This window comes from Manacus vitellinus, unplaced genomic scaffold (assembly GCF_001715985.3).
Source record: "Manacus vitellinus isolate BGI_N305 unplaced genomic scaffold, ASM171598v3 scaffold_22_pilon, whole genome shotgun sequence".
Classification (NCBI taxonomy): domain Eukaryota; kingdom Metazoa; phylum Chordata; class Aves; order Passeriformes; family Pipridae; genus Manacus; species Manacus vitellinus.
The window spans coordinates 12,961,349-12,986,310 of NW_021939632.1; the positions used below are offsets into that span (position 1 = coordinate 12,961,349).

Here is a 24,962-nt window from a genome sequence, read left to right on the forward strand (position 1 = left end):
TTAAAACATCCCATTTACTTGCCCAGTTAAGGTAGACATTTCTAATGTCACGTCACATTTTTCTCAGGCATCTTTAGAACAGCTCACCAAGATTCTAAATTTTTCTAGGAGCAAGACAGATACTACCTTCTCCTAAAGCAGAGGGGAATAAACCCAGCATTCAACATGATTGAGGCAGGGGCCATCAGTCACTTCACAGAGGAGATAAGCAGCATTGTGGCTCTGGCCATTCTATGAACTTGGATGCCCACTGCCTGATGAGCCTGTTCCTCTATGAACGAACAGGTCAGAAAAGATAGCAGCAGACCACACTAATACCAGCTCCACAGCCTGCAAAGGTGTAGTCTCTGTTCCCAAAAAGCAAAGCACTGAAAGCTGATGTCAGCAGTGCTGGCAAACTAGGGGAGCTCTGAAGGTCTATGAAAACAGGAGTCAACACTGACCTCTACTTTCAGACTTTGTATGTCTCACTGTACTACACTACTACTTTTTTAACATATACTGCCAAACTGTTCCAGAGAAAACAGTGTCTTATAATTTCCATACATGTTCTAGACCAAGGGATTCTATTGCCATGCACAAGACAATGAGCAGAAGGAACTACATAGACCTAAAATGATTTTTATTGTACCCACTATGTTAAAATCACTGCATTACACAGCTGCCACATTCCTACTTTTTTAATTCCTGTGTGGCATACTTAAGAGCTTAGCTTTTGCAACTCAGGTAAAATTGACATTTCATTTAATTTGGTCATTTTTAGAAACACTTTGCTAATGGAAGGCAATGACTAAACTATCAATTATCTATCAATGACAAACTATCAATTATACAACCACACTGCTTCCCCCTCCACTTTTTATTACTAAGCTTGCAACTGTCAGAACCACGTCATGTACAAAAAGAGAACTAAGGATGTGCTTTTTTAAATTAGACATAAGTATGTGGAACAGCATAGGTTTTTAAGGAAATAACATTATTTCATAAGCATAATTATGCTACATTTCTATAATACTGCCATCACATACAGCTTTCTAAAACAAATCTTCCCACATTGCACTGCATTTTGTACAATGCAGAGGGTGCAGTAATTTTGTCCCATCACACTAAGTGCTAAAATACAGGGAAAACTAGCACACCTGTTAGATTGACCTGGACATTAGAAAGCCTTAAATTCCTCTTATTCACCATGGCTTTACTTAGAACAAAACAAAGTGAGTCCTGTTTCTAATATTTTATACCTCAGATCGTAACTTACAACAGCGTAAATCTGTCTTAAAAGTATAGAAAATGTTTATGTTTCGATACAGTATATTTTTGCTCTTCTTTATCCTGCTTGCACTGAGGTGAATTGCTCTAGCAGGTGCAAGACTAAAAAGACTATATTTATCTCACTTTTTCATCTTTAAACAAGCGATAACGATTCTGAAATTTTTATGTTGTTTACTCATTTTATACTGGCAAAACACTTAAATTTATTAGTTGGAACATACCACAAAGTACAGGATCTTCATCTGATCCGTCATGGCAATCTGGCTGGGTATTGCACAAGAAATGTGAACTTGTGCAGTTCCCATCATTACACTGGAACTGCCCAACAGGACAGTAGCGGTGCGGACAGGTTGGGGGCTCATCGGAGCCATCTCGACAGTCCCTCTGTCCATCACATTTCCACCAGATAGGAATACACCTACAAAGAGAAAACAGTTTTCTTTGTTGAGGATATGGCTTTATAGATATACAACTATCCTTTTACAGCACAAAATACAGCCTTGTCTCAGTATTTCTTGAAATGTCCAAAACATCTTGAACTTAATTTTTTCTGTTTCATATGCCAAATGCTAATAAAATATGCCATAATACTGTCACCAGAAACAGATGATAACCAGAGGATACTGGCAGGCCTCTAGGAGGAATTTCACAAAAAATTAATAGGGATTTGATTTTTATGTATATTTGTGCTCATACTCTCTCATGCCTTTTAGATCGCTCTTCAACTGTATTTTTAATGGTGTAGCATTTCAGTAATTCACTTGAACTTTAGCACAAGAAATTCACCAGGGATTATCATTGTAACACTGCTTCAAATAAGCACACCTGCCTCACAGGATCAGAGTGATACATTAGCACAAGAGCTGTTGTATCACCATTCCTCTCCCTCCACTGCTGTCTCAGAGAAGTGTTGGAAATGTCCCCTCACATCAGCTAAATGGCTTTCCTGAGCCACAGGCAGACAGCATATATTTGGCAGAAGCAGATACATTGCAAAAGATGTATAAAAAAAAAAAGACAAGGTTGCAGATTTTTTAATTCAACAGGAAGCTGTATCTGGAGGTACATGTTTCTAATAACCAAAACTTTGCTACATTAGTAATGCCATATAACATCAAGAAAAGTAAAAAAGTACTACTTAAGCAACCAGTCTAGAAGTCTTTTCCGAAATGTAAACCTGTCTTGTCTTGGTGTTGTCTTTGTAAGCACATCAAAAACTCATAGTAAGAGCAGACAGAATCCCTAATTTCATGTCCTTTTGAAGAGACTAAACTCTAAAATACATCCATCCTTAAAAAGACTTTGAAAAAGCAACAGTGAGCTGTGGACTTACCTCTCAGTGTCTGCACAGAGAAACTGGGTGCTGGAGCACATAGGAAGGCAGTGGGCTGTATCACCAAACCGTATTATCATGAAGTTATCGGGACATTCACAGGAGTAACCCTGACCACCAGCTTTTATTAGACAAAGATGGGAACAGCCACCATTATTGGTGCCACAAGGATTATTAACTGGTAAAACAGAAGAAAAATATTACCATAATTTGTAACTTCCAGAACACAAAGGTCTCAATCTACAATAGATTCCTCTAACACTGTTCTGAAACTTTAAATGTGAGAGACTGAAAAGCAAAACCTAGATAAGTAGGCACTTATTGAGAGAAATACATGTGATATCATATGCAGGAAATGTATGTTATTAAGCCATGATATTTTAGAAAATAATATAACGATTAGGCACTTCCATTCATTGCTTTTCAAAGAAAGGGCAATTTATAAATGTAAAGTAGATGCCTACATTCACTCTGTGCATTTTATTCCCCTCAGCAAAGGTAAAAGCTGGGTGCACTCAGGACCCTTTACAACTAGTCTCTGAATACAGCTGACCCTCTAAATGTAAATCTAATTCTGTTTTCTCACCAAATGGCTGTCTGTATGGATGGTAAACATGGATGTCAAATGGCCTGTGTGTGGTGTTCACAAGAACAGTCCTGTCTGATCCATCATATTTATTTCCCTTTTCAACTGTCCTTGTGTTCCAGTCAGTCCAATATATTGTGTCTTCAAAAATTGTTATTGCAAATGGATGAGGTAAAGTCCCATCATATACTGTGTGACGATGATGTCCATCCAGGTCAGAGTACCTCCACAAAGAAAAATATGTGCAAAACATTCAGATAAATGCTAAAACATCTTCCCATCTTTATTATGTATGCTTATGGTACTTCATCATTGGTGACCAGAATCATGCAATGTAGAATTCAAGCTACTTTATGCAGTAATGACAGAGCACCGTCCTCAGCAAATTCATTTTAATACATGGAGGAAAGTAAAACAGGCTATTTTAGGCAAATAAATGGAATAGAGCAACATCCACTGAAATGTATATTTCCCACAGAAGCGCACTGGCTAGTCCAATGAAATTTTGCACATTTACTGCCTTATAGCAAATTATTTTTGTCACACGAGACTAGCTTGCCTGGATGATTCAGACTGTTAATAACGGAACACTTAAGACAATAATAGGCTTCCTATATTCCTAAATTTTATATATCTTTCTTATTTAGAGCCTCCTCTGATAAGCTGTCTTTGATAAGATTTTACATTTTTACTATCACCTTGCTATATGGGGAAATTATGAAATACAAGAGAGAAAAAGAGAGAAACATACATATAATTAATATGCATTAAAAGACATTTTAACACTTCATCGTAGAAAAGGCTGTCAGAAGAATTAATGTAGAGAAGAATAAAAGTAAATATAAATATAAATGTAGGTGGAAATATGAATACAAATATAAACACTAACATAAATACAAATTATTGTTTTCAAAGTATTTCAATGTCATGACATTGAAACAGTCAGAATACTATTACTCATTTTTACTGATATTTAATTCTCTAATACTAGAAGCAAATAATAGATTTTTCTTGATTAGCAAAAAAATCCCATGTGCTAACAGGAAATTCCATGTCATACCTAGGGACATTCAGACATCTTCTAATAGTTTGTATACTATTTTATTAGCACATAACTAGTGTAGTTACAGCTCATCTCTTATCTATAGGCAGAAATAAGAGAATAAAAAAACAGGTATTTTATACTCAATTTTGCTTTGGTTCAGCCTGTATACTACATACAGAGAAGTTGCATATTTGAGTACAGAGTGTAAACCTTTTCACTATACTTTTTGGACCACTTCCAGTGGAATCTAGGATGCGAATAAAGCAACTAGGCTACTGTGTCTTCTAATGATACTTATCACCTACTACTCCAGACATTTTAATATATATGATGCTTACAGCACCAATAAATGCTCCCACCAAAATCTGACATGAGCAATTATTCAGTTGTTTTAACCTTTTCTGTGTACATACTCAATATAATCTAGATGAGCATCTGCCCAGTAGAGCTTGTCATTGGTGTAGTCTATGGTAAGTCCATTGGGCCACTCTAACTTTGTAGAGATAATCACAGTCTTCTCCTTGCCATCCATGCCGGCTCGTCCAATATAGGCTCGATCGGCAAAGTCTGTCCAGTAAACCTGTCTGTTCAAATGAATACTTATAGTCAGAATTGTAGTAAAAATATTTTGAAATCAATATTAGAAGCCAAGTCTCAAATATAGTATTTCCTGTCACAGAATTAAAGCAGAGATTAAGGAAGAAGAAAGCTAATATATTCATTACTTGAATTGCTACAGCAGACAATTGTGCAATCATAATTGCCTTCAAAGAATGCAACTGTCAGACCCAATATCTGCCAAATCACACACACATTTAGCAACCTTTTTTAGCATTGCAATCAAAACTTGCTATTTGGTTCCATATGGAACCAAATTCCACAGTGCCCTGCATATATACCTACGAACAGGCTAGCTATTAAGCTGCAACTAAGAACTAACGCCATGCAAATCCAAATGCAAGCAAGCAAAATTTACTTCAGATTTTCAGAACAGTGTAGGATTATTTGCAAAAGAAAGGAAAAGTACTCTTGAAATGTCATACCCATATTTTGGATGAACAACAATTCCTCTGGGGTACTGAAAGCAGAAAGTGTTGTTGGCATCCACACACCGATCCACCAGTTTTTTCCGGAATCTTCCATCAAGTTCAGAGACATAGAGACAATCTTTGTAGGCATCCACCCAGTACAATTTTCTGAAATTAAGTTTCAGAGTTATTTAATATTATTTAATTATATTTTTTATTTTGCTTCACAGAATATTTAAATTTCAGGTTTTTTCTCCTAGAAAAAATATATCCACTGTAAAGGAATGCGTACTCCACTGACATCTCTTCTACACCATGCTCCAGGCTGCCCTTTTCACTCTGGCTGTTCCTGTAACCATGATTGTTACTGCCCAATTCAAACTTGCAGTTGCCTAGTTGAGTAATAATACACCATCTACCTATAAATTCCTAAACCCCTCTTCCCTTTCTGTCCTACCAACAAGGGCCAGGAGCAGGAAAACAGACATGCAGTGTAATGGATTGTGACCAGGGGTGTAAAATACTGGAGAGAAACATCATTGTTCCATTCTTCCACCTCTGCTCTCATCAAACAGGTAGAAAATTCCTAAGTAATCTGACACCCTAATTTAAACTTCACCTAGAATTTTTTAACACTTCTATTACTTTGCCTAGGAATATACACAGCTGTAAGCAAAGAAATCATACAAGCAAAAGTGATGATTTTAAAAAGCCTGCATCAAAACAAAGCATTTAATTCACTTAGACCTGCAACAGGGAACTTTGAAATTCTTTGCAGAGCTGGTCAGCTCCAGCATCCACAGGGTCATTCTAGAAATAGCCTGACAGATATAATCCCTGCCTACACCACCCTAAGCAGTGCCATTCCCACCAGGGAGGAGGACAAAGTAGTCTTCCCCAACCTGCATCTCATGGCATCCTCCAATCCTCTCTCTGCATTGAAAACAAGCAGAAAAATTCAACCATTGTACTGTCCTTCAGCCTTTCTGAAACACCTAAACAAAAACCAACTAAACTAAAACATAGCTAATTATAGCTGAAGTAATTCAACAGCTGTATTAGAATGAAACAGTAGAACCACTTCAGCTAAAATTAGCTTTTTCCTTCCTCATCTATCCATGAATCATAAAGCATTTGAGGCTGTTGGCAACATTAATTATCATTAGGTTTAGAGACAAAGTGGTTTAAAAATATCAACATATTTATATAAACACTCTCATAGAAGTTCCAAAGTGACTTTTTGAATGATTCTCATTGTTTTGCAGTCTGATGCACTTTTTATGCTTATAGTACTGCACTCAGAAAGCAAGACATGATGAAACACAGCCAAGAACACTGTCAGAGAGGGCACCATATAAGGACAGAGTTTCTGTGGCAGTCAATTAGACTATGTTTTGACCCATAGCAGGCAATTAAAAATTTGCCATAATGCAAAGTGCTTTCCAAATCCCTCACTCTCATACTGGTCTCCTGTCAGCAAATGATGTGGATCACGTCGTTTATCAGTTAAAGGTACATTTTTCAAGAGCAAAAGAAATATGCTCTTCACATTGGTACAGCAGGTAAATTTCATTAATGTTTGTTATTCCTCACTTAACTGGAACCTAGTTACCTGATATAACACTTTGGTTATGCAAAGAGAGAATCCTGCATCCCAACCCCAACAACTGCTAGCAAAGGACTGATTGATGAGAGAGCAAGTCTGATATAACCTCAGTATACTAGATGAGAGTAATGAAAGAAAAGTGTTACGTATTAAACCCTGATAAACAATTTCAGCGCAGTGGTGTGCACTGCATTCACAATCCAAAACGATTTCAGGACTCATCAGAAATTTCATATGAAGTGGAGAAAAACCTTAAGATAAACTCCTTCACACATCATTTCCTTAGGAGCCCAGAAAGATAGAAAACATATTTTCTTACCTGCCAACCCAGTCAACAGCGATACCTTCCCCGTTGGGCACACCATCACTTATCACTGTCTCCTTATTTGTTCCATTTAGGAACATTCGTTCAATGACACTCCTCCCCACATCAATCCAGTATAACCTCTTTTCCACCCTGTCAAAGTCCAGTGCCACCACATTTCTCAGTCCTTGCAAAATGAGAGAGTAAGACTGGCCATCTGCTGTGAGATTTCTCAGATAGTAACGGTTGCTAAAAATAAGGTATGGGGAGATATTACTATTTTGCCGGCAACTTTTTCCATCAGGCTCCCGGATATAGCCTGGGGCACACTTACAGATGTAGGAGCCAGCTGTGTTCTCACAAATCTGGCTACATACTGATGGAGTTTCATTGCACTCATCAATATCATCACAAGTCCGTTTATCAGACATAAGTTTGTATCCAGGATGACAAGAACAGTAGAAACTTGTCTGTGTGTCTGTACAGTCGTGATCACATCCACTGATTGAAGGGTCACTGCATTCATTTATACCTGGGAAAGGAAAGGAGTTCTATTCAAGGAACTGGATGGAGTACTAGGGCAGTCACTTTCCAATGTACTCTGTCTCTCTCTCCCTGCTACCCCCTGAAATGCTGAATGTGAATGTGGGCTGCTGTAATAAAGGAAAAAGGAAAACAAGTTAATCAAATACGAAATTATTCTATCATCTTTGAGGTCTGTCACAAAACACCCTGAGTACCAAGCATGGACTTCTGAATGGCATATTTTGGAAAAGTAAGGGTAATACATAACAACGAATGAACTATATGTAGTTCATATAATGAGCTCATTGTCACAGTCTGTTAAAACAGCACATAATAAGTATGACTTAAATAAAACAAAACCAAAATTAAATATATACATTTCTTATAATTTTCATTTCTGAGAGACAGCCATGGGATAGACACAATTGTAATGAAGAAATTGTCTTACGAGTTCATTTTTTTAAAGCTGCTTATGTATATTAAATTAGACAGTACAAATAAATCTATACATACCACATCCTTTTTCATCACTGTTATCTAAGCAATCATCCAACCGATTGCAGACTTTAACCATTTCAATGCAGTTTCCATTGTCACATTTAAAATGGTGGGGAGAGCAGGTCGCTTCTGGTGTATTACAGAGATGTTCCAGCTCATCAGATTCATCACCACAGTCATTATCCCCATCACAGAGGTAGGCTTTGGAAATGCAGCGCCCATTCTGACAAGTGAACTGGTGCTGTTGACATGGTTCATAGATGCATCCCCTTTCATCACTGCTGTCACCACAGTCATTCCGCCTATCACACCTGAAGAAGAACACTTTCTTCAAATATAAGAAGGCAATCACTGTCGCTAGGGCAGATGGGTGGATACACTGTCCCGGTTTCCAAAGAAGGTGTGATATAGAAGGTGTATATTTTGGCTCCAACAGAAGAGACTTTCAGAAACCGGGGTCATATTATATAGTCTGATCCTGTGAGTCCTGCTTGTATTCCCTGTATGCATAACAGGCTGGACAGAGTCACCCCAGGATATGTTACTAGCCACAGAAAAAAGTATTAAATGCTAGTGGTGAGCACTGGGGATATTAACATAGAAAATTCTGGAGCATTTTCAAGTCAAAGCTAATGCATGAATGAAGAGCAGATAAACAGTTTCACTACAATATGTAGATGTACTTAGAACTAAATGATGTGGAAAAAAAAGGTTGAATTAGCTGCTTCACACGAAGCAAATTTTGAGAATTTATACAGCTGCCCAGGGAGTTACAAACCTGTACGTATTACGGATGCACAAGCCATTAGTACAGGTGAACTCATTTTCTGTGCAAGATCTTCGTGTGCAGTTCTGGTGTTCATCAAAAGCATCACTGCAGTCAGCATCACCATCACAGACCCAAGCCCGAGGGATGCACCTCCTGAGTGGGGGCCGATTGTTGGCACATGTGAACTCTGCTGCTGTGCAGTTGCGGTTTGCTGAAGGAAAAGCATGTCCACTAACCAAGTTACACTCTGTGTGTGTCCCCCCCCCCCCCCCCCCCCCAAACAGCCTGGATATCCACCCATAATCCATAACACAGCCATGCTCTGCTGCACATGCACAGATAGATATCACTGCACCTTCTCGTGTACAAAACTGTGCATTACTCTTCATGGAAGCTGACTGGGAGCCAAAGCATTCCTTAGGGAATGCTGACGTGCAGAAATCTGGATCTTATCAGCTTCTCAGTACAAGATTTTCATGTATCTGGCCACATTTTCTGGGAGCTGAACAGGTATTATGCCTAGGGCCTCTATTCCCTGTTTTCTTCAAGGTATTTTGTTCTCCAGGGAGCAAACAGAGTGAGCATCATTGCAGTTAATAAGGGCAAGGATTGAAAGTGTATCCAGCTGCTGTCAAAAGTATCAAGAAGCAGGACGAGGCTTGGTGAACCTCCTTCCCTTTGTTCACTCTCTAAACAGACATATTTATTTTGCTAACTAGATTTTAAAGATATTATGCCAAAACTATGTGGTTATTAATATGCAGAAGATGCAGTACATGACCATCAGGGAATATCTCCACTGAAGCTGCTATTGCTGCCCTGATCATACACACAATGCAGGTTAATTGTATCTCTATTTGAACACATCAATTCAAAGAAGAGTAATCGCAAAATTATAACAGTGTTTTTTGGGGGGTTTTTTTACCTGTAAAATATTCAATTTCAATTCAATATAATGAAAATTAAGGTACAGAAAGATTGTACCTCATGCTTAATGTGCACCTTTGTGGGCAGAAAAACTGGTAGTGGGTGAGAGTTTGGGGGTTGGCTGTTTTCTAAAAAACGCCCACAGGACAAATAAAGTGCAGTATCTATTTGCATTAACCACCTACCACAATTATGTCTTTGATCCTCATCACTCATATCCCCACAGTCATTATCACCATCACAGATCCAAGTTCCTGGGATACATCTGCCATCATCACATCTGAACTGGTCACTTGAACAAGTCCGCAACTGGGGCACTTAAAAATGAACACAATCACCTTGCTTGTTAAACCAATCTGAACTGCCATGAAAATCTACTGAGGAGTGTATTTTAGAGAGAAGCTTATGAGAGTGAAATGTAAGGGAGAAGCTTAGGCGTCAAACAGTTAAGGTACAATCTGAAGACTTTTTCTTAAGCTAAAGGTGCAACTCCAGCAACGTGCAAAGTGAACTACCAACCCTGCTTAAAAAATAGAATAATCTATTCTACCTTCTGTTATGCTTACTTTTACAATGAGAATAATAATGATCTTGTAATATCACTTCTCAGTGACTTCAGTCAGCCCTTTCTCTTCCTCCCTGGAGATTAGCATCCTTTTTTTTCACCTCCTACCCCACTCCTCTGCTTATTCCTAACAGTTTCTATTGTACATACAGGATTCGTTTACTGTAATACTGAGACAGTCATATATTGTGTCAACACTATTCACCTCTGCTTCCCACATTCCTTTTTTCCCCAAATGCAATACTGCATGCACACTTTCTGTACAGCATGACATCTGTTTTTACATCCAAAACAATATCAAAATACTTGCTTCTTTTTGCCACTTGATTCACTGCTATCACAGTCTGTTACAGAGACAGGAGGTTACATAGTAAGAGTAATCACACTACAAGTAATCAATTGTTGCAATTAAAAGCCTTCATATTCCATACACAGCTTTAAGGATCAAAATATTCAGTGACTCAGATTATTTAATCAGTGAATAAAGCCCAGAAGATACTTATTTTCCACCCAGTCTGGATTCAAGCTACTGCCTACAAGAGAAACTACTGATTTGCTATAACCCCTCAAGTTGTACCCTCTGAGTGCAGACTTACCACAAGAGGCAGGTTCATCAGAGCCATCAGCACAGTCTATTCCTTGATCACAGTACCAATGAGCAGGAATACAACGTCCCGATGTACAGCGAAACTCATTATTCGTGCAAGTCAGTGAGACTGGAAGAAAAAACCTATGTATTATTTCTTTTTTTCTGTTACCTTTCCAACTTGTTTTAAGTTGCTCTGGAGTCCATTTTATGCAAAAAAATACTACAGTCCCCAAAAAGGAAAGAGAAAAAAGTATGCTAGGAAGGATGTCTTTTCTCAGCCTATCTGTAAAGAGTTCATAGTACAAAGTAGCTTGATATTTGTATGCAAAAAAATGGGTTTACTTCTCTCCTTGGATATACATATCAGCTAATAAGTAGACAGAATTTGCCTTGGAAATAGGATTGCATGCAGCAATATGTTTTATATTTATACTTGAGATTTGTGCGCAGGAAAATGACCACAGTCCAATATACTTATTTTTCCAGTGCTCAAACCAGGTGTAGCAGACTCAGCAGTTTACAGTAAATCAAAATGTACACTAAGGAAGTAATATCTCATGGTAGATAATGTTTTCATTTTTCTCCCACCAATTTTTCTTCACCTGCTGGTAGGAATCTTTTCTTAATGGCAGTGAAGAACAAACCATAACATTGAGTAGTTCCAGCTAAGCATGCTACAAATATTCTTCCTGCACTCTGGCTGAGCCCCTCAATCCTGGCATATATAATGGGTTTCATAATTTCTTCAGTTGTTACTGATACTCTCCTGTACCCTCTGACGGGTTCAGAATACCAAAAGGACAGTCTGGCCTTTTAACTTGCTCTTCCCTGTGCCTTTGATGATGGAAATCAAAGACAATTAACTATTGCTCATTAATGCCTTGGGGTTTCTTTGCCTCTCATTCTCTTTCTCTCCCTCTTTCTTGCTCTTCAATAATTGTCAATTTAAGTAATTCCCCAGGAACATTAACAGTAGAAGGGACAAAGTACATCTTTTACGACCAGCACAAACTCACTATTGCCACATATCTTTGACACGTTGGGGCCCATAGATAAAAGTGGCCATGTTCTGGCTACAGAAATTGAACTCATATTTTAGAAAAATTGTGGCATAGCTAGTTCAAGGCATGTAACTTTAGGAAAATGAGTGAAAGCAAAAATACTCAGGCAATACTAAAACCAAATCATTATCTGAAAATATCCATTATGTGTCATAAATTGATCCAAAACATTTCATATGGAAAAAGTACTGCCTAACTACTACCTAATATAAATGTCTTAGAAAAGTTGAGCTGGTTTGTAATTAAGGCAGATGGAAAACTAGATATTTCTGTACACTAACTGGAAGCTCCAATGAACAACGAATCATATGTTAAAGAATCGTTCATAACCACATGAAAGGGCTAAAAGAAACTACATTTGAGACTGTATCAATTTCATTTGTTTAGAAGAAAAAATATTCCAATGCTAAAGTTTTAGAAAAGACAGCTCACTATAATACTTAAGTGTCAAAACACCATGTAAAACCATAAAGAATACAGATCAGAATAAGCAAAAAGAAAAACCTCTCAAACGCTTTATGAAAATGCTGCAAAAATTTATCACCTTTTTTATTAGATAAAATCATGATTTAGATAATTGAGAGATAAGAGGGCAACGCATTAACTTCAGTATTACAAAAAGAGATATTTTGAGAACAGTGTGAGTTATGTCAAAAGGAAAGAGCAGTAGAATAAATTACTTAAGTAAGGAAGGCCCTGTTAACTTACCACAGTGAGTAGGGCTTTCATCACTCATATCTCCACAGTCATTATCACCATCACACAAATACGTACGAGGAATGCAAATATTTGTGCTTTGGCATTTTGTAAAACCAGACTGGCAAGTACGTTCCGCTTTAAGGAGGGAAGAAAAAAAAGCAAAAGTTCTTTAGAGCTTTTTAAAATACTGTTATGCTGCATCTCATTCAGAGATACCTAACATTGTTAGAGTCCCACATCACTCACTTTCAAAAGTGCATCACTCATTCTGCTCATGCTATATGGGAACAGTTAGATCATTGCTTTTATTGCAGAAGTCCTGACAAAAATATGATCCAAAAATGCCAATACTACGTGCCAATACTTGTAGGTGAGGGAACAAAAACTGACATGTATTCGCACTGTAATGCCTGCATTTGCAACCAGTTGGTATGCTATGAATCATCAGACCAACTACAAATGACTAATAGACCAGGAATTTCAAATATTCAAATTTCTCTGAGATCAAAAATAAAATTGTCACAAATAATATAAACAAAATCAGTGCACACACAAAATGGAAAAAAAATTCTCTAAAGACATTTTCATTAATTTCTTCAACTCCAAATACAAATTTTCCACTAAAGATTTTAATCTTAGTGTATAGATATGATTATTTTGAGGAACTGCAATAGTAGTCAATATTGAGTTAATCACAGTTTACATCTTAAGGAAAGCAAACACGACTGATATCTTTTTGAGACCCATAAGGCATATAGTTTTAAACTGTGCCATTACGGAGTCATGATATACACTCCTGATGATTAAATCTAGTATAATTAATATAGCATGACACAAAGCCCATTGTCAAATTCCAGTCTAATCCTGCTAAAATATAAACCCTGCATTTAATTTATCTGAAAAAATACTTGTGAAATCCATGGTGGATTGATCACACACAAAACTTAACATTAAGCACTGCATGAGCATTTGTTGCATTAAGGCAGACTCCGAAAGCGACATTTATTATGTAATAATATTTTATATATGTATAAAATATTATGTATTCCAGAATATCTTTTAACAATTCTATTTGCTTCAAATAACACAAAGCATCATCTGCAATAAAAATAAAGAAATCTTTTGTCCTATTTGCTGATTTTGTCACAATTCTTCACACAAAGCCACATTTCCCTCTTCCTTCGTTTAGAGAGCCAGACTCAAACAGGCAGTAGGTAATAGGGCTAAACTTACGGCAATTTCTCTCATCTGATGTGCCATTATCATAACAGTTGTTTACTCCATTGCAGACATACTGAAGAGCTATGCACCTTCCATTATTGCAAGTGAACTCCGTGTGGGAGTCACAGGTTCGGAACAAGCAGCCAAGCTCGTCGCTGTTATCTCCGCAGTCGTTGTAGTGATCGCAGCGGTAGTGGTAGGGTACACACCGCCCATTGCCACAGGTAAATGCTGTTGGCTGACAAGTATGGAAAGCTGCAGAAAATTACAATAAAAAAAAATGTGGATAAAACATAATCTAAACTCTGACAAAGTAACAAGTAAAATCACAATATTTTTACCTGCCAGGGCAAACACAGCTGCAAAACGGACTGCATGAAAAGTAAAATACATATTTGAATTAAAAAAGTAGAAATTGGCTACACATGATAAAAATTCCACACTACAGTGCTTTTGGATTCTAAAGCAAATCACTAGTTATTCGGACCTCAAACCCATGAGCAAGCAAGGGATTGTTTCCAAACTACAGCCATAAGATCCATGATCATAAAGCCACAAAACTGACATAGAATACAGAACAGGCAAGACAGACTATACAACCACTTTCTAATGCAGTTATTTTAAATGCTTACCACACACACTTTCCAACTCATCACTGCCATCAACACAGTCATAGTCATTGTCACATTTCCATCGCTCTGAGATACACTGTCCATTGAGGCATGTGAAGAAACCAGGATCACACCTGGTACCATTATCCACAACACAGTGCTTGTTGTTATTTGCTAAATACCAGCGACCTTCAGAGGGGCACTGACATTCTGCACCAGCTGGACCTAAATTTATGTTTGACAGTTTAAAAAAAGGACAAAAAAATTGAAACAAACTTAACATTGATTTTTTTATATAGGATTCTATTAAAGCATTCATAGTTGTAGCACTGGAAAAGGCAAAGAAATCTTCACAATTCCTGTATGACCTCTTTGCTTAGATAGTACTGTGGTGACTTAGCCAGGCTTTTATCTTACTTAAGCATATGCAAACTCATTAAATCCCACAAAAGTTATTTCAGAGTTCCTCAGAGGAACTGAGATTGGAATTTGGAGTGTCTTAGTACTTGCTTGTTGTCCAAATAGCTTTTTGGTGGCAGCAAGATGGCATGTGATGCTTTCAATTATCACAGCTATACCCACTGAGACTTTTTTTCTCAAAATCAAAACAGCTGTTCAAAACTGCTTGCACTAGACAAACTGTGCTTCTGAAAATCAATGAGAAGTTTGAGTTGTTTTCAGGCAAGACAGATTTGTAAAGGCATTTAAGATGCTACAGATGAAAACAGGCCCTGAATGAGTTTTTCGAAGTCAAGGATCATAACTCTCAAAAATTTACAACATATGAAACAGCTCTATAACACATATGTAATAAAGAAATAGTGACCATAAAGATTTTTTAAACATGTTGTAGGAAGTATCTGATCAGTATACAGTGTATGAATATATATTCCTAAGGTAAGCATATCCTACAGCACTCACTTCGTGTCTCAACCAAGAAGAAAGAAAAGTTCAAACCCCAGAAAAGAATGCTTTGGTTTGAATTACAGAAACCCATAATTTTTGTGTGTGAGGATTCTCAGACACAACCCTTAGGTGTGTTGGTAAAATACCATTGTCTTAAATGGCAATCATTTTGATTGCATTTATAAATAAAATAAATATTAAAAATTTGGGAACACTAAGAATTATTTCAGCTGTTCCCATGTGATTAAAACTGCTATAGTATAAACTCTATACAGGGAATAGTAATAGCTTACAGTCATCAAGCATAACAGCTTACCTGGTGCACAGATATGACTGCAGCCACCATTGAACTGGTTGCAAGGGTTGGTACACTGCTGCTGCTTACTTTTTGCCCAGACATGAATATCCATCGGTCTTTGTGGAAGATTCATGATCATTACAATCTGATCTGAACCATCGTACTTATTAGCTCGATAAATGCTTCGTGTGTTCCAGTCTGTCCAATATATGTGCTGATCAAACAGTGTCATTGCAAATGGATGCAGAGCAGTGCTAACAATTACCTCACGATTTGTACCAGTGAGAGTGCACCTCTCAATCTTCTGCCTACAATAACAAAGAAATTATTACATCTTAAAAGAAAAAAGTCTTTTAACTTATGTATAAATCCATGCCCTAATTAGTCCAGCAATTCAGTAAGGTTCACCAATATCTAAGGTGCTATTATGCTGCCCCACCTCCATTAACTAGAGTTTGAAGCAGAAAAGCATATGTTTCATTTAACATCCTGCATTCCCCTTAAAACAGACATCCCATTACAAGTGCTTTGCCCTGCTGCACATAGATGAATCCAAATAACACCTTCTTCCCAGAAGGGCACAGGTCATAGAAGTTACTCCATTACAGACAACACTCTTCTGACACAGCAAAAGAGAAGTCTGAAAAAGAATTGCTATGCTGAAGGAGCCAGAGAGGAAAGGTATGACTGCTGCAGTGATCTCTCTGAGACTACAAGTGAATTTAATGGACAGAAAATTAAATAATTTTTAAAAACTCCCCCGATGACGGAAGAAATTCTGATGGCATAAATTCAAGGGTAGAGGTCTGTCTGGTAGGCAACAGCAAGAACATCAGGCCAAATTCCACAGGTGACAGGCATTAACCATGAATAATGTAAAATGTGTACTGGGACTGTATTTGCTAGAGAAGATACCTACAGAAGTCCTGAATTGCATGTATGATAAACAAACTGCCAGCAGGTACAAATGCATAAAGCAGAGGACTAAATCTACACTATGGCGTAACGAAACTTCTTATTGCACAGTAGTTTCACATCAATATCAAAACCTGACATAGCATTGCTATTAAGTAACTCTTAACATTCTATACTGTCAAGTACCAAATTCAATTGAAATGCCAAAAAACAATTTAAAAATGAGGAAAAATAAATAATAGAGCTATTAAAAAATTAACCACATGTAAACCAACAAGTGTGTTATTAATACATACAGATTTGCATCAGCCCAGTACAGCTGCTGTTCTTCATAGTCCAGGGTAAGCCCATTTGGCCATACCAAATTGGTGCTTACAATAGGTGTTCTGAAGTTTCCTCCAAGTGTAGCTCGCTCTATCTTTGCATTTGAACTCCAGTCAGTCCAGTACATATACCTGTCAATAACATGATTATATTTTCAGCAAATAAAACTCACAAAGCTCTTATCTGCTCCAGGATATTTCCACCCTGGTGTCCCTCACTGAAGTGTGCAGTGCAAAACAACTGGAAAAGAACTTCTTCCTCTCTTTTGGGACACACTGACAGGGGATTCTTCTAGCAGGGATAACTGGGGTCTGCTGAAGTGAACTTCAGAAAATTTTTTCAAGCTCTTATGTGAATCCAGTGAAGTCAATTAATCCCTTTCTTATCTTTCTTAATTTTAAATACATCATATTTAATAACAAAATTAGAAGTACAGTATAATACAGTAATGCCCCCAGCCTCTCAGGAAATGTTTTGATATTGAAACAAGAATTCTTCTGAAGCATTCAGGGAATACAGCAATAAAAGGCTAAGGGTTAGGGTTACAGGAAGTGTCTGGTAGTCTTTGTCAAAGTCTAAATTGTAGTTTCACCTGCAGTCAAAATAAAGAATAGCACATACCCTCTGCAGGGATCTAATACAACAGCTCTGGGTCGTGGCACCCGGGCAATCACTGTGTGATTCGATCCATCCACAGACATGGAGCTGATAGTCTGATTGAGGTAGTCACTGTAATAAACTCTGTTGTTGATCCAGTCAAACGCTATGCCATCTGGAGTCCCCAGGTCTTAGACACATGCAAGCAAACACACACAGCTCAGTATGATTTCCTAGATACTGCAACACCCTTCATCTATTATAATTTGGCAACATCAAAGACTTCTTTGAAATGCCACTGGTGCCAGAGCAAATTTGTCCATTTAAAAAACCCAAGTAGTAATACTTAACACTCAGGCAGTCCTGTGTATGCCGTAGGGTTACAAACACCTTTTCCTTACATAAACATAAGTTTTGATTGCTATTCTCCAAGTAGCAGGAATCCTCCTTCACTTCATAATATTAATTTACTATACATCATTTTAATTTATTACTTATCATTTTATATACAGAATAATATCTATCCAGTTTTATATTTCCATTTCATTGTGATCAAGATGAAATAAGACTCTCAGGAGAGGAAAAAATGAGGAAGCAAAAGGTACATTTCATTAGACATTTTAACTAAATAGTCTACCTTGACCATCAGCACAAAAGTACCTCCTTAGCTAATTCTAGGTGCTGCAGTCTATTTTTTTAACACCTAATTACCTTGTATCACATTTCAGTGCACTTACCAGATGCAACTACTGTTGGAGAGCCAATTCCTGAGTAAATATTAACATAACTGATTCTTCCTGTCCCTGAAGGAAAACTTTGTGTAAAATATATTCGGTTGTTTATGCTGTCAAAATCCAGGGCCACAGCAGTTCTTAACACGTTGACTGTGCGGAAGGGAGGACTGTGATTTTCGGGATCCAGGTGGATACTTCTGAGGGCATTCTCAAGAGCAAAAATCAGGTAATCATCAGTTGAAATGGAACATCTCTTGCCATCACTGCCTAGTGTTCCAAAGGCACAACCACATTTAGGTGTCTGCACGTAAGGGATGGCAAAACAGAGGTGAGAACAACCTCCATTGTTGTCCAAACAAGGATTGTTGTTGACATCAAGGGGTGAACGTGACTGGAAATTACTGTTGTAAATCGTAACATCCCTTAGCCAATTAATGTTATCTCTTATTACTGTTGGCTGATCAGTATTGCCTGGTTCCTTGCTGGCTTGGAAGACTTTTTTCAGGTTTCGATCCACCCAGATCATAGAACTGCCAAAGACAGTGATACCATATGGAGTTGGATAGCGGCTGCCATAGCGTACGATTTCAACATCACCACCATCGGGCTGAATTCTTGCAATCATATCTAGGGAATCATCCACCCAGTAAACATAGCCATTGCTGTGATCTATGGCCAACCCACGAGGTGTGACAATGCCCTCAGACACAAGAACTGTTCTGTTGGTGCAGTCAAGAAATGCACGTTCTATCTTTGGATTTTGCCCATAGTCTGCCCAGAACAGATATCTGTTTTTTGGGTCAACTACTATGTGCCTTGGCATATCTATAGAAGTTTTAAGCAGCACACGACGATAAGTTGTGTTTAAGCGCAAAACTTCAATAAAAGTCTCCGTCAGGAATGCATTTGTAAAATAAAGATTTCCTGTATATTAAAAAAAAAAAAAAGAAAGTTAATATTAACATCAATACCTGAGAAACACAAGCTGCTAAAAAAATAGTAAACCATAAAATGAATAGCCATCATAAATATCTTAGTAGTTGGAAACATAAAGTACTTGCCTACAATTTGAGGAATTAGAAAGACAACACCCAAACTGACAGCAGTCAAATAATTTCTAAATCCTAATGGATTGCCAAGGGTATCAGTGGTAAAAGACCAAAGTGCATTAACTAAAGTTGTCATTTAGGTGTACTTATATATATATATATATATAAATATATATATTTTTACCTTTTACAACACACAACTATGAAATCCATGTTATGACACAGGATTGTATACAGTAACTAAATTAAGTGTTTATAGAAGATAGTTGTCCTGAAGCTCATCCCAACAAGCCTATCAATCAACTGAAGAACTTTTGCAAAACATATATACAGTACATATACATATAAAATCAAGGTAGTAATGTTTGATTAATACTTTCTGAAGAGTTAATATTTGAATTAATCTCTAATATGTTTAAATAGAAACAAGAAATGAAAGTGGGGAAATTAAAGTTCAAAGACAAAGTATATCTTCTGCTTTTTTTACTTTTCATTATAATTTACAGTATTTATACACAGCAATCTGAGGGTAGACGAAAAGTCCTTTCTTATTTACAATGTCTTCAGACAAGTTTTGTGCACTCTTCTCTGGTACATGTTTTTCACAATGGTAGTACACTGGATAACAGCAACTTACAAATGTACAGACAAGAAGAAAGACCTAAGACAAATATGAAATCCTTATGAGAGAAAAGACTCCATACATTTATTCTGATAAACTTTCATCTTTACACATCTATAAAAAAATAAGAGCCATTCATTACTTCCTCTTGTTTTCAAATCAGTCCATAGAGACACAAATTAGAACCATGGTACTTCCATTCAAAATAGTTCCATTAGGATCTGTTTATGTTAGTCTTAAAATTTTACAATCTATAAAGAGTAACATTCTCCTAAATTCAGCTGTGCTTACCTGCTACCCAGTCAATTGCAATGCCACGGATCCCATTTCGTCCTATTCCATTTGTAACAACATTTCTAAAGTAAGAACCATCCGGTTTAATTTTACGTATTGCATTCTGAGAAGAAACTGTGCTACTGAAGTCACACCAGTAAATGAAACCAGAAGGCATGTGAACATCCACATGAAGTGCATTTCGTCCTGAAATATTTTGAAAAGTAAAAATTAATATTTTTTATATAAGCTAACTTATTTAAAATGTGTTATGCCAGAAAGAAACGCCAAAATACTAGGCATTACAAGATTTTTTCCTATTACAATATTCACATACCTCTTCCTGCCAGTGGTACCATGGCTTCAGAGTGATCTGATGTCTCTAAACTAAATCCTTTAATTGCAGAAAGCATAGATACAATTACAAATGAACTGTATGGGGAACAGGTTCTGTTATCAGGATTTAGCTGAAAGCCAGTAGCACAGGCACAGGAGAATAATCCATGAGGTACAGGCAAGCAAAGCTGCTGGCAAACTCCAATATTATTACTGCAGCCATTTGAGGAACCAGCAGAATCTGTGAAAGACACAGATGGCAAGACATAAAAATCTGAACTGTATCATCCCAAACACCCACAGATATATATCCAAATTCATACATTTGTACAGTATTAACAATCAGATGACAAAAATAAAGATCTTAATCATTTTTCATTTTAGCACAGATGTGTTAGCAAATAGATTTGCTGGTTTCTTGTCATCTAAGATCAATGGGGTCAAGAAGCAGATAAAACAGATTTGAAGCTAAAGTAACAAAATTTCTTATTTAGTCAACACTACATTGGTAATATTTTAGTAAAATTACATAACCCAATAGATGCTTTAACTAGATGATGGACCATCTCTTTACCAAAACCAGGCAAAATGCTTCTGACACTTTTCCTGAAAGCTAAATCAAAGCATTTCCTTTGAAAAGGCATACATTCTATCTCTAAGGGAAGTTTGAGTTTTCACAAGTTGAATATCCTGAAATATCTCTCTTGCAAATACTCACTGTCTCGGTAATACACCCGCAGGCCTTTCAGTCTTGGGACATTATCTCTCAGTACTACTTTGTTTGCACCAGTGGATTTGTCAACTCGTTCAATAACTTCATAATCTCGGTCAGTATAGTACAGAAATGTATCATACACAGCAATTCCCCACGGATGAGAAAGATGAACCACCAGGGTCACACGATTTGTACCATCCACATTGCCTCTCTCAATCTGTGAAATCAATTCAAAGATTAAGATAAGGATTACATTTTTTATAATAAAAGTTCAATGTTATAATAAAACTAAAATGTTACATAAAACTAAATGCAACACATGTTACTAAAATCTCTTATGCATGAAATCTCTATGTACAAGGTAAGAAGGAAAGGGCCAGCAGTATATGATTTATGATCATATACTTGTAATGGTATTTAATAAAACACTTATTCGAATTTTGCCTGGCCCCGCAACTCCCAGTTACAAGAGAAAACTGAAGTAACTGAATCACTCATGTGAATCACAGATGCAGAGACAGATAAAAAAGTTATTATAAAAAAATATCTCCTACCACTCCTGTGCTTGTGACAGCCCAGTACAACCTTCGTTCCTTAATGTCAATGGTAAGGAACTCTACATGGTCCAGGTTGCCAGTGAATAGTGTTTGTATGCCCGATCCATCCATGTTTGCACTGGCAATCTTTGCTGGAACTCCACTGTCAGTTCCTTGGTCTGTCCAGTACAGCCTCCTATAACAGACATTACCACATTTGTTAGCAAGCTGATAAGGGAGATCAGTGGACCAGAGTCCCACTTTTCTGAGATTTTTTCACAGTCATAATATCCTGAGATTCTTTTTAACTAAAAAATGTTACCATACAAACATATGGTAAATTAAGGAGAATGAACATCTACACAACAATTTATGAAGCTATGCAATTATTGTATAGAGCTTAAAAAGAGTAAATAAATTCTGTACAAACATGAAAAAAAGCAAAACCATGTCAAATCCAGGATGAAATTTGAAGACCCTAAAAATTAAGAAAAATACAGAGAATACACTAATGAGCAAAGACAACAGTAGGTTTGGAAATTTACCCTCTTGCTGGATCAACTGCCAAACCAATTGGTGTGCCAGCTCCCAGAGGGGTGCCATCATTGGTAATCAGTGTTTTCCTGTACATTATGTCACCATGCAGCTTCAGGACCTATGCAAACATTGAACTCATAAGAGCATGTAATACAGAATTTACGGTATATTTTCAAATTACAGGAAGGAAGCCTAAATCAACAGGGAGTTGAAATTGCAGAAGACTTTCTCAAACTTTCTCTACTCTAAAATCTCCCTTTTCTTACGTGCATCCCTCGAATGAGCTGCTTGCAGCTCTGAACCTGTCTATGTTAACAAGTATCCTAGGTATGAAAATAGTTCATTTTTCAGTTTCCATAATATCTTCAAAGTATTACAGCCTGAAGGGGTTGATGAAATGCTGATTTAGGATGTATCCCATTTCATTAGCTCAAATTAGCTGCTGTTTAATTTAATAGTACGTATTTATATTTTGGGACAAGGACACTAATGACTGGGCTTATTCACAGTCATTATTGCATTATATATTACTTATCCTCTATTTCCCTACACTAAAAGGCAATTTTATCCTTCACATACCATGAGATTGTTAGTCTCCAGAAAGCTACCTAATATGCTATCAAAGCATTTGGGAATAGACCTTACTGCATTCAATGACAACATTCCTTTACTATCAGAGGCACTGCATTGGGATCACTGATTTGAAGTGAGAATGTAACAACAGCAACTCTAGTCATCAGAGAGGTGTGTCAAACGCTAGAAGCCTAATGAGTTGAAGGAAAAAAAAAAGAGAATAGATGTATGCACAAATAAATTTTCCTGCTTTGTATCTCTTTGACTACGCCCAAATTTAACTTTATCTTTCAAGTTTATAAAGTATTTTTCTACAGACTGATTGCACTTTAAAATAAATCTAATTTCATCTTTTCATTAAATAAATATTACTATTTTAAACCTGTATACATAGCAGTGAAAAATCTAGGTTCTTGCTTTCCAATTGTCCCTCTTAAATAATTACCTCAATTGACTGTGTCCCTGGGTTACTGTAATACAGGTTTGCAGATATCCAGTCCAGTGCCAGACCAACAGGAGAACCAATAACAGCTGCTGGAGCAAAAACTGACCTGTTGGTTCCATCTGACCTCACTCTGTGAATTTCACCCTTGGAAAAAAAGATAACAAAAGTGAAATAATGTCAAGAGCAGAAACCACTGTTCTATTCCAACTATATGAGTACTTATTCTATATTGCAATCTTTTCTAATGCTAGCCCAGTTCAAGGAGGGAGGAGGTAGAGGCAGAAATACAGCAGATCCAGGAGTAAAAAATGGACAACAGGTTGCAGTTGCCACTTAGAACAGGAACAAGGTAGAAACAACTTTAGGAAAAGGACCCAGTGATCATACGGTCCATGTATAATCTTAATTGCTTTGTTACCATGATATCAGCCTACTGCCTAAATATCTCAGTGCAGAATTGAAAATGGTGCTTCAGAAAGGAATCAGCACCTCAGATGGTAAAAAACTGAGCTCCAGGCCAAACTCACTGTTGACTTAAATAACTAAAATTTCTTAGACACCAGCAGTGTGCTGCTTGCTGAATCCAAACAATATAATGCTATTTGCAAATTATCCTGCCCTTGAATCCCTAGGCCTTCAGAAAAAAAGTAGGAAAACAGGATAATTTTTGGTACTCTATAAACCCTACTGTGAGAGTCTGATGGATGTTGGATGTTTACAACAGTGTCTAATATGATAGGCACTTTAAAGACAGTTATCCTGCCTATTATTGACATTTACAATTAACAATCTATGGAATATGATGGCTAAAGAAAAAAAACTTAAGTGTTTACAAGTAGAATAGCAGGGCACTCCTATTTTTATCTCTGTTTCCTGAGTTTGCTTCAGAAAGAGTGAACAAGCTGGATGTTCACTTGAACTCTAACTACAGCTTCAAATACTGCCAACACTGGCCCTGAAATTACAGCAACAAACTATGCAAGTGTAGACAAACCCCAGGAAAAGCCAAACATGCAATAGATGGAGGCAAAATGTGGTGCTAAGGAAGAGGCCCTGTGGTAATGGACAATTAAGAAAGTAGGCAAATATGCTTCTGTCATTGGAAAACAGAGAAACATCTTTTTCTCAGAGTGAGCCATGACTGACACAGGTGTCTCGGCACTGTTTGGGAGCAACAGAAGCCTGAGGTCCGCAGGTCAGGGATACAGTCACACATTTGTCAGGCTTTGTCAAGACCTAACTAAAACAGAGCACATACCCACACTCAGCCTGCAAAGGCACCTGGCATTTCACTTGCCAGCGCTGGTAATGGATGTATCAGCCCTTGACCTCCTACAGAACTGAAAAGGCTTTTGTATATGTCAGCTGTATGTGCTGGCTGAGGTCTGTCAGAAACATTTTTTCAGACTGCAGGAAGAATGAAATAGATTCCTGAGTATTTACCTAGTTTCTTGGGCAAAAGT

General features: G+C 37.2%; 1 protein-coding gene across 2 annotated transcripts in view; it reads right to left on the reverse strand.

Moving 5' to 3' along the window:
• Positions 1 to 24,962, reverse strand: part of LRP2 (LDL receptor related protein 2) — a 117,266-nt gene that overhangs the window by 27,005 nt on the left and 65,299 nt on the right. For both annotated transcript variants that reach the window (XM_018072612.2, XM_025895066.2), the window contains 23 exons: positions 23,500 to 23,643; positions 22,490 to 22,599; positions 21,963 to 22,140; positions 21,412 to 21,625; positions 20,695 to 20,934; positions 20,376 to 20,564; positions 18,417 to 19,337; positions 17,704 to 17,869; positions 17,055 to 17,213; positions 15,862 to 16,151; positions 14,661 to 14,864; positions 14,041 to 14,283; positions 12,817 to 12,942; positions 11,055 to 11,174; positions 10,079 to 10,210; positions 8,976 to 9,177; positions 8,213 to 8,508; positions 7,190 to 7,706; positions 5,280 to 5,432; positions 4,650 to 4,820; positions 3,192 to 3,415; positions 2,606 to 2,783; positions 1,494 to 1,690 (listed from right to left, as the gene is read on the reverse strand). In XM_018072612.2, the coding sequence (XP_017928101.1) occupies positions 1,494 to 1,690; positions 2,606 to 2,783; positions 3,192 to 3,415; positions 4,650 to 4,820; positions 5,280 to 5,432; positions 7,190 to 7,706; positions 8,213 to 8,508; positions 8,976 to 9,177; positions 10,079 to 10,210; positions 11,055 to 11,174; positions 12,817 to 12,942; positions 14,041 to 14,283; positions 14,661 to 14,864; positions 15,862 to 16,151; positions 17,055 to 17,213; positions 17,704 to 17,869; positions 18,417 to 19,337; positions 20,376 to 20,564; positions 20,695 to 20,934; positions 21,412 to 21,625; positions 21,963 to 22,140; positions 22,490 to 22,599; positions 23,500 to 23,643 (5,374 nt within the window). The remainder of the gene's footprint in view (positions 1 to 1,493; positions 1,691 to 2,605; positions 2,784 to 3,191; positions 3,416 to 4,649; positions 4,821 to 5,279; positions 5,433 to 7,189; positions 7,707 to 8,212; positions 8,509 to 8,975; positions 9,178 to 10,078; positions 10,211 to 11,054; positions 11,175 to 12,816; positions 12,943 to 14,040; positions 14,284 to 14,660; positions 14,865 to 15,861; positions 16,152 to 17,054; positions 17,214 to 17,703; positions 17,870 to 18,416; positions 19,338 to 20,375; positions 20,565 to 20,694; positions 20,935 to 21,411; positions 21,626 to 21,962; positions 22,141 to 22,489; positions 22,600 to 23,499; positions 23,644 to 24,962) is intronic.